At 37.6% G+C, this 14,975-nt stretch overlaps 4 protein-coding genes across 5 annotated transcripts in view; 2 read left to right on the top strand and 2 right to left on the bottom strand.

Annotated features, from left to right (window-relative positions):
* Positions 1 to 7,115, bottom strand: part of LOC146459033 (uncharacterized) — a 52,077-nt gene extending 44,962 nt beyond the window's left edge. Inside the window, exon 1 of the mRNA XM_085089710.1 lies at positions 6,296 to 7,115. Coding sequence (XP_084945836.1) covers positions 6,441 to 7,115 — 675 coding nt within the window. The 3' untranslated portion in view covers positions 6,296 to 6,440. The remainder of the gene's footprint in view (positions 1 to 6,295) is intronic.
* LOC146459020 (uncharacterized) overlaps positions 1 to 14,975 on the top strand; it is a 274,511-nt gene that overhangs the window by 27,360 nt on the left and 232,176 nt on the right. The gene's annotated exons all lie outside the window — the stretch shown is intronic.
* LOC146459026 (uncharacterized) overlaps positions 1 to 14,975 on the bottom strand; it is a 202,537-nt gene that overhangs the window by 982 nt on the left and 186,580 nt on the right. Inside the window, exons 1-2 of one of the 2 annotated variants that reach the window (XM_085089866.1) lie at positions 1,161 to 1,516; positions 888 to 918 (exon numbers count right to left, since the gene is read on the bottom strand). In XM_085089866.1, coding sequence (XP_084945992.1) covers positions 888 to 918; positions 1,161 to 1,454 — 325 coding nt within the window. In that variant the 5' untranslated portion in view covers positions 1,455 to 1,516. Of the gene's footprint in view, positions 1 to 887; positions 919 to 1,160; positions 1,517 to 14,975 lie in introns of those variants that run through there. The other variant, XM_085089867.1, reaches the window with a different exon arrangement.
* LOC146459032 (uncharacterized) lies at positions 9,883 to 12,561 on the top strand. The gene is made up of 3 exons (XM_085089870.1): positions 9,883 to 10,008; positions 11,081 to 11,106; positions 11,871 to 12,561. The coding sequence occupies exons 1-3, from the start codon at positions 9,892 to 9,894 to the stop codon at positions 12,550 to 12,552; spliced, it is 825 nt and encodes a 274-aa protein (XP_084945996.1). The 5' UTR covers positions 9,883 to 9,891; the 3' UTR covers positions 12,553 to 12,561.

The raw sequence follows: 14,975 nt of genomic DNA, 5'->3' as shown, positions 1-14,975 counted from the left end.
TCAGCTAAAAGTGAGCCTTTAAAATCATTTTTAATGAGCAAGATGAAAACCTCGGTTAACTTTTAATCGTGGATTAGCATTAATCGGCTTTCGAACAACTCCGTCTGGCTCCTTTCTCTGGTATTCTCTTGGGTGATTGCCAGTTGCTTTCCCCAATCAGTGCCATTTTGTTCTATTTGTATGGGAAAACCAGCTGTTCCCCTTGGAAAGCCAAAGTACTTTAATGTTTGATCAATAAACCGCATATGTCACCAAGACGCATTTTATACGTGCTTTTTACTGTAATGAATCACTGCTATAGTACAGTCACTGTCATATTCCAAAACTTCCGATATAAGCGACAGAAGGAAGAATAAAGTATAGAAGATCGCATGTGATATCATGGCGGCCATGTTGGTGGATAGGAACTATAAAATTTTTCCCCCCTTGGAGTTAACTTCCATTTTTATGCAAACTATGTAAGCAAATTTCTTTTGTTTTGTCCACCAACATGGCAGCAATGCATTCCACCTATTCCCCATTTTTGTTTTCAGTTCCAGAACTCTTGTTTCAATTAAAACTATTTTGAATATGATTTAAAACGGTAAAAATTAAAAAAAAAATAAATTTTCGGCAACCTTCCGTTGCCTTCGTCAGAGTCAGTTGAAACATTTTGCATAATTTACGGTTATTATTTGCCGCCTGTCCCCGGGGATGCTGACATAGGTAAATAAACCTGTGGGAAATGTATAAGAACCGTTAGTTACAGAATGTCGCCCAAAATTTAGTTTTTAATAAGTTCAAATTTTCACCGTTTTAGATGAGATTCAAAATAGCTTTTATTCAAACACGTTCAACACTGATCGTTCAAATAACATCTACAGAACTCTAAGGATATGTTAACTTACCCAGTAAAGTGGACGATCTTGTTGAAATGATCTGTTGAAGGAACAAATTAATTCCTTTGAAAACCAAAAACGTTTAAGCTCTCTTACATATAGAAGTGAACGTCGTCTTTCCTAAAGTTTTATCACCGCCTATTGATTAGTTTCATAAAAAAAATCAAAATAAAAAATATATCTATTTACAAGATCCTACCTTAAGAATTTCAGTAATTTACAAATACTATAGAGTTTTTGGTACCTTTTTCTCTGGATAACTCGTTAGTTTAAAAACTTTACCTTTTCTATATAAAAGGATCCTTCTTGTGGTAGTAACATGTCGACGTTCCTTGCTCTTGTTTCTTTGTAAGACGAACAAGCTTGGCTATCTGTCATGAAATTTGCGCTTTTACAAGTTTCTTGCCTCGCACAAATTAGAGAACAGGACATCAAAGATGCAGCTTTTCCGCCCCAACTGGCATCTTCATCCGAACGAAACGTGTTTTCTTCGATTTTAAAGTAAACTCCATCTTGATCTGCTTCACTGAGTGTTGCAATAGCAAGGACTATGATAACAGCTTTGCTAGGAGACATCTGGCGAAATGGAAATTACAGACTGTTGGAATAAAACAACTCGGGCAAATGTATAATATGCAGTTATCCGTAGTTACTAAAACAAGAAATGACCTAAAATGATCTAAAATGACCTTAAATGATCCAAAATGACCTAAAATGAATCTAAAATGATCTAAAATGACCTAAAATAATCTAAAATAAATCTGAAATATTCTAAAATGATCTAAATGAAGTGAAACCAAGATAATTGCAGAACTGAGTGCTTACCAAAGTAAAGGCTGATATCAGGAAGCTGCTGTGAACTGCCGGAAAGACCGAAGAAGACTCGAAAAGTGCCGATGGTTGCACGTAAGCCGATTCGATGACAAAGTTGCGTAAACAAACCGCACTAGAGCTAATCCTTTTTTTTTTGGTAGGTCCGAAAGACTTAAAAATATCGGCACTGACCAATTTTTTTCGGGTTCGTTTTCCGGTCGCACATTAAAAGCCACACGACAAGGCTAAATTCTTGTGTAAACACTGATAAAACGTATATAAAACTGTTCAATTGGGGCCTTACTGATAAAACGCTTTTGTAAGCAATGTAAAGGCATATCTGTGCATCAATTTCCTTAAATAAACACGCAGTTAACAAGTCATGAATAAAAGCACCCTGCGAACAAAAATCGAGCAAGCAAAAGAAAGGCTCTGCTAGCAGGGTGGAATAAAAGATAACTCTCTGTCAGTTCCATATAAAATAGCTACATCAATCAAAACCGCGTTGCTGGGCGAAACATAGAACTTCGCTTCGTACCAATCAAAACCGCGTTGCTGGGGAAAAACTGGCACTTCGTACCAATCAAAACCACGTTGCTGAGCGAAACTTGGAACTTCGCACCAATCAAAACCACGTTGCTGGGGAAAAACTAGGCACTTTACATCAATCAAATCGGCGGTTGTGATACAGTAAATATAGAGACCTTAAGATCGGGGTTTTTCAGCATTTCCCGCGAACCGCGAACGTCAAGGAGTCATGTGACAAGTGCCTTACCGTCAGGTTTGCGGTTTGAGGTTCACGTTTGTACGACAAGACCACACTCTAGAGGTAAGTGATTTACCGCAAGTTTTTTTGCACCCTAAAACATCACAATTCCACGTTTGAGAGGAAATACTACTTTTTGAACTATTTCGCTTATTAATTATCGAGTTCTTTTTCATAGAAACGTAATTTTGAAGACGATTTCTCAGCTAAAATAGAAGTGAACGAACGAATGAATTGAAAACAAACATGGCAGCCGGCTATTTGTTGCTGGAACTTTTTTTGCCAGTCGGATTACTTTGTGGTTAAACTACGATAAACAAAATAAAATAAAAGCAGATTTCTGATGATATGTGAATGCATACTAGAAATAAGAAATCGAGATCTTCATCGCTCGAAGACGAGCCTTCAGAACTGCTATTATTCAGCTGCATAACGTCCCGTGATTTAGTGTTCTGCTCTCATTAATCAATAAAATCCAACAAACACATCAAAATTCACATCTTACCTTCAAGCAGCAGCCATCTTGTTTTTGTACTAATTTCTCATAATTCACCAGTGCTATCACCCGTGGATCTGAAGTCCCAAATATGGGCAGACGGCTAACGTGAAACCGCTAACCGCAAACCGCGGTTTGGCGTTTGCGGTAAGATGGCCAAACCTCAAACTTAAGGTCTCCATTCCCTGAACAAGTCCCCGATAGAGACGAAACGCGTCGGAAATAAACTACAAGAAGTCTTCTGTTGTGCTGCTCACTAGTCTTTGTTATAAAATAAAAAAAAAAAAATTATTTTAGATCATTTTAGACCATTATAGGTCATTTTAGATCATTTTAGATTCATTTTAGATCATTTTAGGTCATTTTAGATCATTTTAGGTCGTTTTAGGTCATTTTAGATCATTTTAGATCATTTTAGGTCATTTTAGATCATTTTAGATCATTTTAGGACATTCCTTGTTTTAGTATCTACGGCAGTTATCGTGTAAATTGAAAGGTGGAAGCGATCTTCAAATTAATAGCGATCAGAATCAATAGCTTTGAGTTGAAGGAAAGTATCACTTTGGTTTCAGGTGTTGTTTGTCCAGTCTACGTTCGTACAATCCTGAGTTTGTATTCACAGCTGACGACCGACCAATTTTGTTGAAATATAGCAGCATTTACTAACCTTGGCATTTCTTTCCTGTTTTCTGTTTTAATATTAATAACTTGTAGCCTTTGCTTAGCAAAATAAATTAGTTTGTTTAGACGACATGCTATGTAATTTAAATGACTAATTTTAAGAAAATAAAACGCCATTAAAGGTGCAAATTAGAACGATAAGAATAAACTGTTTAAACTGTTGGACAAATAACCTCGGGCGGATGATGTTGGACTGTTAATTTTTGGTTTAAGCTCTCGAATGAACAATTTTTTTGGTATTATTCAGTTCCGTGACTCACCTTTCATGCGCATCGACGCATGCAGTCGAGTTTGTTTTGACATTTCCTCAAATTTTTAAATGACATCTGGCTCCTTTCCATGTTGTTCTTTAAGTGATTGCCAACAGCCGATCCTTTGCGTTTCCCAATGTGCCAATGTGCCAATAGATCCTGCGTATACCTGCAGCATTTTAGTTGTGCGGTTCCTTGCTTATTTTTTCGGAGGTTAAAATAAAACAGTTTGGTGGTTATTTTTTCGGTGGTTAAAATAAAACAGTTTTTGGTGGTTATTTTTCCAGTGGTTAAAATAAACAGTTTTTGGTGGTTATTTTTTCGGTGGTTAAAATAAAACAGTTTTTGGTGGTTATTTTTTCGGTGGTTAAAATAAACAGTTTTTTTTTCGTAATTTCTTCGGCTGCTGGACGTTCACTTTTTCTGTTCGCCTTTATTAATTCTGTATTTTTCTTTTGTTACATTTGTTCCAGTGAATCGCGTTAAAGTATTAAAGTGTGCATTCGAAACTGTACTTGGAGTTTCCATTACATGCACTATGGCTAGACTTTACATGCTGCAATTGGTGGTTGTCAAATAAATGCAGTTATATTTTGATCAGGACTGCCAGATAGGACAATTTTGCTTTCCATATTCCAAAAAGTATGCATCTCTTAAAATTGTAAAAGTCAATTTCCATGGAGCTCATGGTCTCGATGATAATGAGGGGCTGGAGGTACACTGTATAAAGGGCCTGTGTCGAATTTTAGGTTTATTTTGGTAGGGAAAGGATGCAATGCAAGTCCCAGTTTAACTTAAGTAATGCTCTAAGATTTTCATTAATGTACATCATGTAAGGTGCGCTGTAGCTTATCTTTCCATAATTTGACAAGTTCATTTATGGGTATTTGTATTTTCCTTTAGACATCACATGTATAAGAATAGTAGATGGTCATATTGAATTATCAGAAGTAGGACCAAGATTTGAAATGAAAGGTTTGTTTTATGAAGATAGGTGATCAATGGTTTGCTCCTGGTAGCATTAACAGGGTTCGTATGGGCCATGGAAAACCTGGAAAGTCATGGAATTTTAGGATTTCATTTTCCAGGCCTGGAAAGTCATGAAATTTTGGTGTGGGTCATGGAAAGTCATGGAAAATGACTTTTGTAATTAAAAAGTACATGCACAAAATAAATTGGGTTTTTTTTTTGCGAAGAAAATGGTAAAAACATACCTAAAATGAAAGATGATTTCCAAGAAAATGGTCAAATGTAGGTCATGGAAAACTTGGAGAAGTCACGGAAAAGGTCATGGAAAGTCATGGAATTTCAAAAGCTCTAAAAAGTACGAACCCTAAGTAAAGGCTAAGCCTTAATTTATGTGGTGTAGTGTACTGACCAATTCGCAACTTCAACATCCTTACCTCCCCTACCTTGCACATTGAACTTTTGAAGATTGGCTTCTTTATCCCACAACACCAAATAGCAATCCAAATGCCCTAATCTTGTGTACTCACATGCTTCTCCTCCTGGCCAAATTTTCATCTTCAATTAGTTATTAATGCTTAGTAGGTAGAGACATACATCCTTCAAAAATTGTGCAGTTCCAGAAGATATCCATACTCCCCACAAGCCAGATTTTTTGTTCTGGACCCCCCTCCCCCTAGGAATTTCTGATGACCTTCCATGGGGTGGGTATGGATTTTTTTTTGCCGGAACTGTACACTTTTTTGAACCCCCCTTTAGAGTGAGCCATCAGCTCATAACTTAAAATTCTCCTTTTACACAAACAACTTTTGGTGAATTTTATTGTGTATGTCTTGGGGCGACTTACACCGTTCGCAACGACAATGTACACTGTTCTGAAAATTTTTCGATACATGAATAATATTTACATTACGAATGCTTTAAAGAGATTTAACCTGCTTAAAGGGGAAGTGTCATGGAGTTTTTGACATCTTTTGTTAAAAATGGTGAAACAAGACCTTCACATAGCTACAAAATAATCCTAGAACAAAACGAGAGGAAAGAAAACAACTCAATTCTTGAAAGGAACAACTCGTTACCTGTTCTAGCGCATTTTGGGAAATGCTAACTTTTTTGAAGTTTCAATCCATTCTGACCTACTCTGTCTCTGGCCAGAGGCACTAATCGGCAGTTTTATTGTCATCTTGGTCGCATATATTGTACACACGCATTTTTTGTTTGGGTGAAGCAGTTCTGGGATAAACAGAAGTTTTCATCCCAGCACTGGTTAACGACTGTAGTAAAGTCGGTTTTCTGTACATGTACATCATTCAACAGTCAGACAGATGAAGAATATTCGTACATTCCAGTTCGTGGTTATCCAATAAATTGTTCACCAAACTTTGTTGTACACTTAGATAAAGGGATTTACAGGCATTTCACTCAGAAATAACGGCAAACGAACCTATCGTATTCATTTACTTTACGTTTTTAAAGTTTAATGTATAACGGTCCCGCAACGTATTTTCTCATTTTATTCTTGTAGTCCTTGAAGGTTTGTTGTCCAAACCGAATACCGTAAAGATCAGTCTTGCTGCTGTCTATAATTGTTAACGAATGTAAATATTGCCATGCGGATCAGCAACATGTTTCAGGTGGTTTGGCTGTCCCATTCCACAAGGATCATGGGTAGGCCAGTCCTCTCCGGTGTTACCATCCAAATAGTAGTAAGGGCTGTCCCAAGCGCTGGAATAAAACCGTGGCCCATAGCCTCGAATCCGAACAAACCTGGAAGGCCCCGACGTCCCATTACACGTGGCTGTTACGCGCCTGATGACCTGACAATTGACTTTTCCAAATTGCCAATCAACCAGACTTCCGTTTACCGGATGACAAACCAACCAATTGTTAATATTGCTTTTGATAAGGACCTGTCTGCCAAGTTGTTTCCACAGGGTGAAGTTTATGGCATTGTAGTCTGTTTCGTTCAGTGGTGGAGTTGTTGAGACAGAGACATCCAGTTTCTTTTTAACTGGCCAATTTGGCCTTGGGGTGATTGCGTTTGATGCATGACTGAAATTTAGGTAATTAGTGAAAGTATAACTCCATACTAGAGTCCAGCCTCCACCATCGGTTTCCATGTCACAGTAGGCCTTGAACGCGTTGTCGTGGGAACCATCGTCAGGATCAATCCAATAAACACCAGAGGGAGTAAAAGGGGATTGGCTGAGGAGGAACTGGCACGAGGAGACTGCGTTCGATTGAGCGGTACCTACACAAAGCATGTCGTTAGTCGCAATAATGGTCAGTAGTCTAAAAATGTCAACCATCTCCTCAATTATATTGTTCAGTTAAATCCTGAGAGGGACATCTATGACAACTTAAGAGTAATAAAATAATAATAATAATAATAATAATAATAATAATAATAATAATAATAATAATAATAATGATGATGACGATAATAATAGTATGAATAAAAACAATAACTTACAATAACAACTACAATAATAATAATAATAATAATAATAATAATAATAACAATAACAATAATAAAAATAATAAAAAGAATTTTTAAAAATAATAATAAAAACTTTTTTCAAATATCAACTATATAAAAAACATCACACCAAAAAATACATATTTTCCTCGAAACATGGAGAGGTCAATGTTATTATTACTTTTATTATTGAAGATTTTAAGAGAACAAAAATGGAATCTTCAATAATAAAAGAAGCATGCTAGTCTAAGTGTCATGAAGCAAATGACATTCCAAAAATTCCGGTATAAACGAGAAAAGAGGAATACTTCTGAAGGCAAACATATTTCTTTATTTTTCAGAAAATTTTCCAATGGGAATGATCATTTCATTTGATTTTCTACCCAGAACTCTAACTTGTTAACAAACATCGTTCAGCATCGTTTTAACCTTGTTTAACAACTTACCCGGTAATGATCTTGCTGAGATGATCTGTTGAGAGAGGAAAATTAAAGCGAGTAATGCCACGGAATGCTAAACCTTAATAATAAAGAAGTAAAAACCGACGCCAATACGATCAGAGCCGAAAGTTGCCGAAGCTTCTCCGTAACACGCGTCGAGGTCTTTCTTGAAGTTTTATGCCAGCCAGGTGTTCGTTGTATCAAATAAAACAAAATATAACTGTTTTTTTTTTTCAACTGAGTATTGCAGGAGGTAACCGGTTACATGTGATTAAAATGCAGCTTTGTTAGGTTGTGTTCATTTCCTTCAATCTGTTGCAGTAATTAAGGGAGGACCAGAGCAAATGCTGCCGACTTTTTTTTACGTCTTTTCCTTTTTTAAGTAAGTTAAAGGTTAATTTCTCTATTTTAGCTAGTCTCTGGTTCGTTTATCTAAAAAAAGGTTAAACTAGTTAAAAAAAACTTGCCTTTGCGATATAAAAAGATCCTTCTTGTGGAAGGAACACGTCGATGTTCCTTGATCTTGTTTTTTTATAAGACAAACAAGCTTCGCTGTCAGAAATGAAATTTGCGCTTTTACACATTTCTTGCCTCGCACACATCAAAGAACAGGACAACAAAGATGCAGCTTTTCCGCTCCAAACGGCATTTTCGTGAGGGACAAACGTGTTTTCTTCGATTTTAAAGTAAACCCCATCTTGCTCTGCTTAAATTGTTGTGAAGGCAAGGACCATGATAACAGCTTTGCTAGGATACATCTGACGAAATGGAAAATACAAATGTTATTAATAACAGCACACACGAAATGTAAACTAAATAGTTTTCATGCAAACGATCTTCAAACTTACAGCGATCAGAATTGTACACTGTAACTTAGCTTAAACTTGTTGTTGTTAATTCTGGTGTGCCACGTTCGCTCTCAGCAATTATGTACAAACTAACAGTTCACAATGGCACAGACAAATTTTGATGAGACATTTTTAATTTACATTGACGTTTTTTTTTAGCTGGCATGTGTATTTAAAACTGGTGGTTTTTTGCCGTACGTCAGGATATGTGCCAATCCGTATTGAACCGACAAAATATTAAATTTGGCTTTTCGTCCGGTGAATCGATGTTCTTGTAAAAATTGACGTTGGAAATTGTCCTGACCATTTTGTGCTTGTAACATTTGACGTTTGAAATTGCAACGGTCATTTTGTGCTTGTAAAAATTGACGTTGGAGATTGCCGTGGCCTTTTTGTGCTTGTTAAAAATTTGCCTTTGAAATTCCCACGGTGATTTCGTGCTTGTAAAAATTGACGTTGGAGATGGCCGCGGCCATTTTGTGCTTGTAAAAATTTGCGTTTCAAGTTCCATGGCCATTTTGTCCTTGTAAAAATTGACGTTGGAAATTGCCACGACCATTTTGTGCTTGTAAAAATTGGCGTTTGAGTTGCTGTAGCTATTTTGTGCTTGAAAAAAATTGACGTTGGAAATTTCCACGGCCGTTTTGTGCTTGTAAAATTTGACGTTTGAAATTGCAACGGCCATTTTGTGCTTGTAAAAATTGACGTTGGAAATTGCCACGGCCATTTTGTGCTTGTAAAAATTGGCGTTTGAGTTGCTGTAGCTTTTTTGTGCTTGAAAAAAATTGACGTTGGAAATTTTCATGGCTATTTTGTCCTTGTAAAAATTCATGTTGGAAATTGCCACGAGCATTTTGTGCTTGTATAAGTTGACGTTGGGAATTTCCATGGCCATTTTGTAAGAGTTCCTTTAAGTTGTGACATTAATTTTTGTTTCTAAATTTTTTGAATTTCTTGCCATCTTCAATTGCAAAAAGGTGCTAATTTTGTGGAAACTGATCAAATTGTGTCGAAAACGAAGTTTTAGAATATCGTTTGAGATTTTAGAACGTGTTCTGTATATTTTACATTTCGTTTGTGTTCTTATAACATCTGTTTGTTCCATTTCGCCACTGAGATGTCTCCTATCAAAGCTGTTATCATGATCCTTGCCGTCAAAACAATTCAAGTAGTGCAAGATGGTGTTTACTTTAAAATCGAAGAAAACACGTTTGTCTCTCACGAAAATGCCATTTGAAGCGGAAAAGCTGCATCTTTGTTGTCCTGTTCTCTGATGTGTGCGAGTGCAAATTTCATGACAGAAAGCGGAGCTTGTTTGTCTTACAGCGAAACAATGACAAGGAATATTAACAAGATGCTACCACAGGAAGGATCCTTCTATGTAGAAAAGGTAAACTTCTTAAACAAACTGAAGCTTCATAAGATATATACCAACCAGCAACTTATGCTAAAACTGAGAAATTAACCTTTAACTTACTTTTAAGTAAAAACAGAGAAAAAACGAAGACAAGTTCGGTAGTATTTGCTCTAGATCTGCCATAACTGTTACGACAGATCACGGAAGGAATATTGACATGCTAACGCGACAAGGATTCTGTTTTTAGAAAAGGTACGCTTTTTAGACCAGCTTAGCTAGAGAAACGAAACAAGAGAATAGCTCAAACTAGAGGAATCTTAACTAGCTCAGCTGCTGGCTCAAACAGAGAAAAAAAACTAACAAAACTAGAAACAATTCATGACAGGTGGTTTGTAATATTGAGTGCACTGGATTGACTCTAATTCTTAAAAAAATAATACAATTACGTGTAGTCCCGGTTTCTTCCTGTATTACTCAGTTTTTTTAAAACAGTTAAAATAATTATTTTAGTATGTTTGGTAAAACAAGTAACTGGGGATGGCTTGGATGGAAATGGATTACAACCGTCAATTTTTTCAAGTTCTTCTTGTATGTGTTATATAGAAGTCGCTAAAAACTGATTATAAGTAATTTTTTTTTGGAGACATCCCTAAATATTTTCTTTCCTGTGTTTTAAGAACAATTTCATGTTGGCAAAAACGTTTAAGTCAAATATTTGACCAGATTTGACCAAAATACAGCAAAATAGCCATGGCAATGCCTCTTTCAAAATATCTCGAACAGACTAGGCAGGTGAAAGGGGGACCATTTTGAAAGGGTAAAGTGTTATGTCAAAAATGGTTTATAAAAGTGCAGGGGTTTGGATCTCGTGACAGAGCCTCCCCGTTTGAAACTTTCTTGAGGGACAACCGCATCCCCTGCCTCCCCCCCCCCCCCCCCCTTTACCACCACCATCCCAGAATACAGCATGGAAAGTGCTTTGTTCAGCATTAATGTACTTGTTGGTTTGTATAAGAAATCCCACTCGTTCGATTTCTGATACCTTACCAACTCGTTCGTGAATACCTTACGCTCAACAAGTATTCTATATTTCGTCCCTCAACAGATCATCTCGGAAAGATCTTCCACATTTCTGGGTAAGTTAATATATCCTGACCGATACTTGTGAACAAGTTAGAATTCTTCAACTCAAAATACTAAGATTTAGTTCAAACAAATGCAGCAACACAAAAAATATACAGCATACTAGACATACTTGTTCCGTTTGATTTTCCACAGGACCAACTGGTTGTTCCATGATATTGAAAACGCTCCTCTGATATATACATAATCTGTGTATGTCCATATGCTGCTTTAAAGGGGAAGTATCATGGGGATTTTGAGCTTTTGTCGTTAAAATGGTGCGACAACACATTCACTTAGTTACAAAATAATTCTAAACATCAAGAAAAAGAAATCAAATGAATTCTTGAAAGGAATAACATATGACCTCCTCTGTTGCATTTTGGAAATGAAAACGCGAGAGCTTGAAACAGTTAGCCTATTGTTTTTTCAAGTTGCAGTCCATATAAACCCGCTCATCTGTGGCCAGAGACATCCATCGATAGTCTTAAGAGACTGGGGTGATAAGTTTCAACAAATATGAGCAAAACTTTAAGGTTTCTGGTGATAAAAAAAAAAACCTTTTGGAGTATTTGATATGTCGCCCAATTCCCGTGATACTTCCCCTTTAAATATTTCTGAGGTCAGAATTGGCGTTATGTCCTAAACCAAGTTCCTACACTTGTTTTCTGTCAACTTGTTATGAATATTAATGTCCGTTTCACAGTCATCTGATAGTACAGATCATTCCTAGCCTTCTAGATTAAAATGAAAATTATTTTTTTGGCGAATAACAACATTCTTTCTGTAGGCAACACTCAATCGTCCGCGGTTCCCTCCTGCCTATCCCTTCCCAACCAATCTCCTTCGGGTGTTTATTGGATCGATCCTGACGGTGGTTCTCAGGACAACGCGTTCAAGGCATACTGTGACATGGAAACTGATGGTGGAGGCTGGACTCTGGCATGGAGTTATACATTCACTAATTACCAAAATTTCAGTCATGTTTCAAACGCAATCACCCCAAGACCGAATTGGGCTGTTAAAAAAGTAGTGGATGTCCCTGTCTCAACAACCCCTCCATTGAACGAAACAGACTACAACGCCATAAACTTCTCGCTGTGGAAACAACTTGGAAGACAGGTGCTGATTAAAAGCAACATCAACAATTGGTTGATTTGTGATCCGGTAATTGGAAGTTTAATTGATTGGCAGGATGGAAAACTCAATTGTCAGGTTGTTAAGCGCGTGACAGACACGTGTAAAGAGAATCCGGGACCTACCAAGTTTGCTCGTGGTCAAGGCTATGGTCCACGACTTTTTTCTGGCGATGGGTACAACACCACTTACTGCTATTTTGATGTCTACACCGGAGATGATTGGCCTATTAATGATCCTTGTGGAATGGGAGAGCCAAACCACTTGAAACATGTGGCTGATCCACGTGGCAATATTTACATTCGCAAAAATCCTTAAAATATTTTCGCTCGCCAGTCATTTGTCAAACGCCTCAAGGCATGTAATTATGCGGTGTCAAAAATAAATAAATAAATAAATAAATAAATAAATAAATAAATAAATAAATAAATAAATAAATAAATAAATAAATAAATAAACAAATAAATAAGTAAATAAACTAAACAAACTAAAAGAAGAATAAGATAGTAACTTCTCTGTGGTTTCAGTCAACATTCTAAGTTCAGGCAACTTGAGGCATGGTAAAGGCGATTCCTTCGAAAAGAGACTGTGGTAGAAATGAGCTACCATCCATAATTGGTTTCAATATTCGCTTTTAAATAGAAGTCTGTTTGATTAGGTCTTGCCATGCATATCTGGTGGCAACAGAAATTACATAGATTAAGGAGAACTTGGAAAAAGGTTATACATAGAATGTGTGAGGCATATATCTGAGCTGATTATCCAAAAGGTGTTGAAGTTTTCAGCTCAAAGGCAGACGAAATCTGCCTTTAGAAACTTCGACGCCTTGCACTGAATTAAACTTGGGGGGGGGGGGGGGGGGGAAAGCGTCACCTGCTCTGCCATCAAACAGGCCATGGTCTAGCCTTGAGAACCGATGCCATTAGAGGGTCAGAAGTGCAAAGCTGGAGGGGGGGGATGTGTATGAATTGGCTGGTGATGTTGTCCCGCCTGAATTTTTTTCAGCCATTCTCCAGTCAAAACTTCTTTTTGTGGTCTCTAAAGAACATGTCGGTTTCTTTTAGGATGAAAGATCAATGTAAGGCAGCCTCTCACAGTCCAGTGTATTCAGGGGTAGCTGAAGCAGAAGTCCAGCCAGTGGTGGGTGCTGGGGGAGGGGTAACTGCTAGATGTGGCCCTTTGAGTTTGTGGCCACCTTTTGGAAAATCAGCTCAGATATAAGCAGCAATTAAAGATAGATTTCTTAGCAGGGAAGCAACATTATTATTGAACCAAAACGTTTCCTGCGTGGCCGTTACCAGTGTCACTATTTTATGCCCACGTTTGGTGGGCAAGCTCGTATTTTTGGCAATTAATCTTCATTTTTCTGAAAGGATAATAGCTAAGTTAAAATAACGAGATAAAAAGGATAGGTCACGTTGCTCGTTTAGGAGAAATAGCTATTAAGCAAGTGGGCTTAGAGTCTAACTTAGGCCGCGGCTTAAGACAATCAGTGGGCCTCCAAATGTGTTTATAGGTGGTTTATTTCAAGTAGATAAATAATTTCTAGTGTGGGATGCAAGCCTTCTTGTTACCATTGGCAGAAGACAATGTTTAGATATGACTATTGGCAAAATTGAAAATGACTTAGACCGCGGTTTTGTTTAACACCGTCTTAACTGTCTTTTAATAACTGACCCTATGTTTTCAACGTGTGCGTGCGCTAAGCACACACTTATAGTGGCGCAAGAAAGTATGTGCAGTGCAATGCAATTCAATGGGATCACCCCCCACCCCCCCCCCCCCGCAGAAAAATTAATGTCATCATATTGTTCATCCCTACGTTACGTCTGACTAAATCAATCGTATGAAAGTGTTTTCTAGTATCAAGTGACCCGGTTTTCTTTTGTGACGTCAAGACATACATTTTCTAAAATGGGAGAAGGTCTTGCAACATAATTGTGAAAGCATTTGTCGACAATTCTTTAAATAAAATGCCTATGTTGTCGTTGTGCCTTGCATGGTAGAATAAGTAATTTATTTTAGAAATATTTAAGATCTTTCTTAAGTCACGTGACCTGTTTCACTTAATTTTGTGACTGCTATTATTCTTAGATTCGCTTACATGGTTAATTCGTGAAGAACAGTTAAGATTGATATAAGGTTGATATACAAAGAAATTTGCCGCAATTCAATTTTGTTCCTCTCCCCCCCTCCCCACCTCTCCGAGCTTGATTTTTGTCTTCACCCTATACCCCACTTGGAAGCCTGTTTACTGACTTTTCGGTTCTCTCTTGTGGCTCTGTATTCATTTACATGATATCAGCCCAAAATTTCAACGGGGCGAGTCATACTGGTGCGAGTTCACCCCGGTCATTGTACCGGAGCGAGACTTTCATTCCGGTGCGAAAACCCATTCCGATGTCATGTAAACACGGTACGGCTGTTCGCTCCAGCATGAAATCACTCGCCTGGGAGTCTGGAGCGGGTAGCGCATGTGTAGTCTTCGACATCCAAGCCAATATGACGTCACAATCACGTCGGTCGTCATGAAGTTTTCCTGTCATGTAGACTCGGTATGAAATCAGATTGTGACACCGGTATCAAAATCGCACCGGTTTCAGTTTTCACATGTAAACACCCCTTTAGTTAAGGAAGGTGCGTTCACGTCCCCAGAGCCCCAACGTGACCAAAAGATCGTAGGCTCTGGGAACGAAGATGAGGAAGGTGCCTCCACTTGCTACTGCGCATATCTTCTGCGC

This window comes from Pavona decussata, unplaced genomic scaffold, assembly GCF_977016875.1.
Source record: "Pavona decussata unplaced genomic scaffold, jaPavDecu1.1 SCAFFOLD_223, whole genome shotgun sequence".
Classification (NCBI taxonomy): domain Eukaryota; kingdom Metazoa; phylum Cnidaria; class Anthozoa; order Scleractinia; family Agariciidae; genus Pavona; species Pavona decussata.
The sequence above is the reverse complement of the archived record's forward strand: the minus strand, read 5'-3'. Positions and strand labels throughout refer to the sequence as shown.

Excerpts from the sequence above, each read along its gene's own strand:
- LOC146459032 (XM_085089870.1), top strand. The coding sequence starts at position 9,892 with ATGTGTGCGAGTGCAAATTTCATGACAGAAAGCGGAGCTTGTTTGTCT. Across the intron at positions 10,009-11,080 it reads GATCCTTCTATGTAGAAAAG|ATCATCTCGGAAAGATCTTC; the intron begins GTAAACTTCTTA and ends GTCCCTCAACAG. Across the intron at positions 11,107-11,870 it reads TCGGAAAGATCTTCCACATT|CAACATTCTTTCTGTAGGCA; the intron begins TCTGGGTAAGTT and ends TTTGGCGAATAA.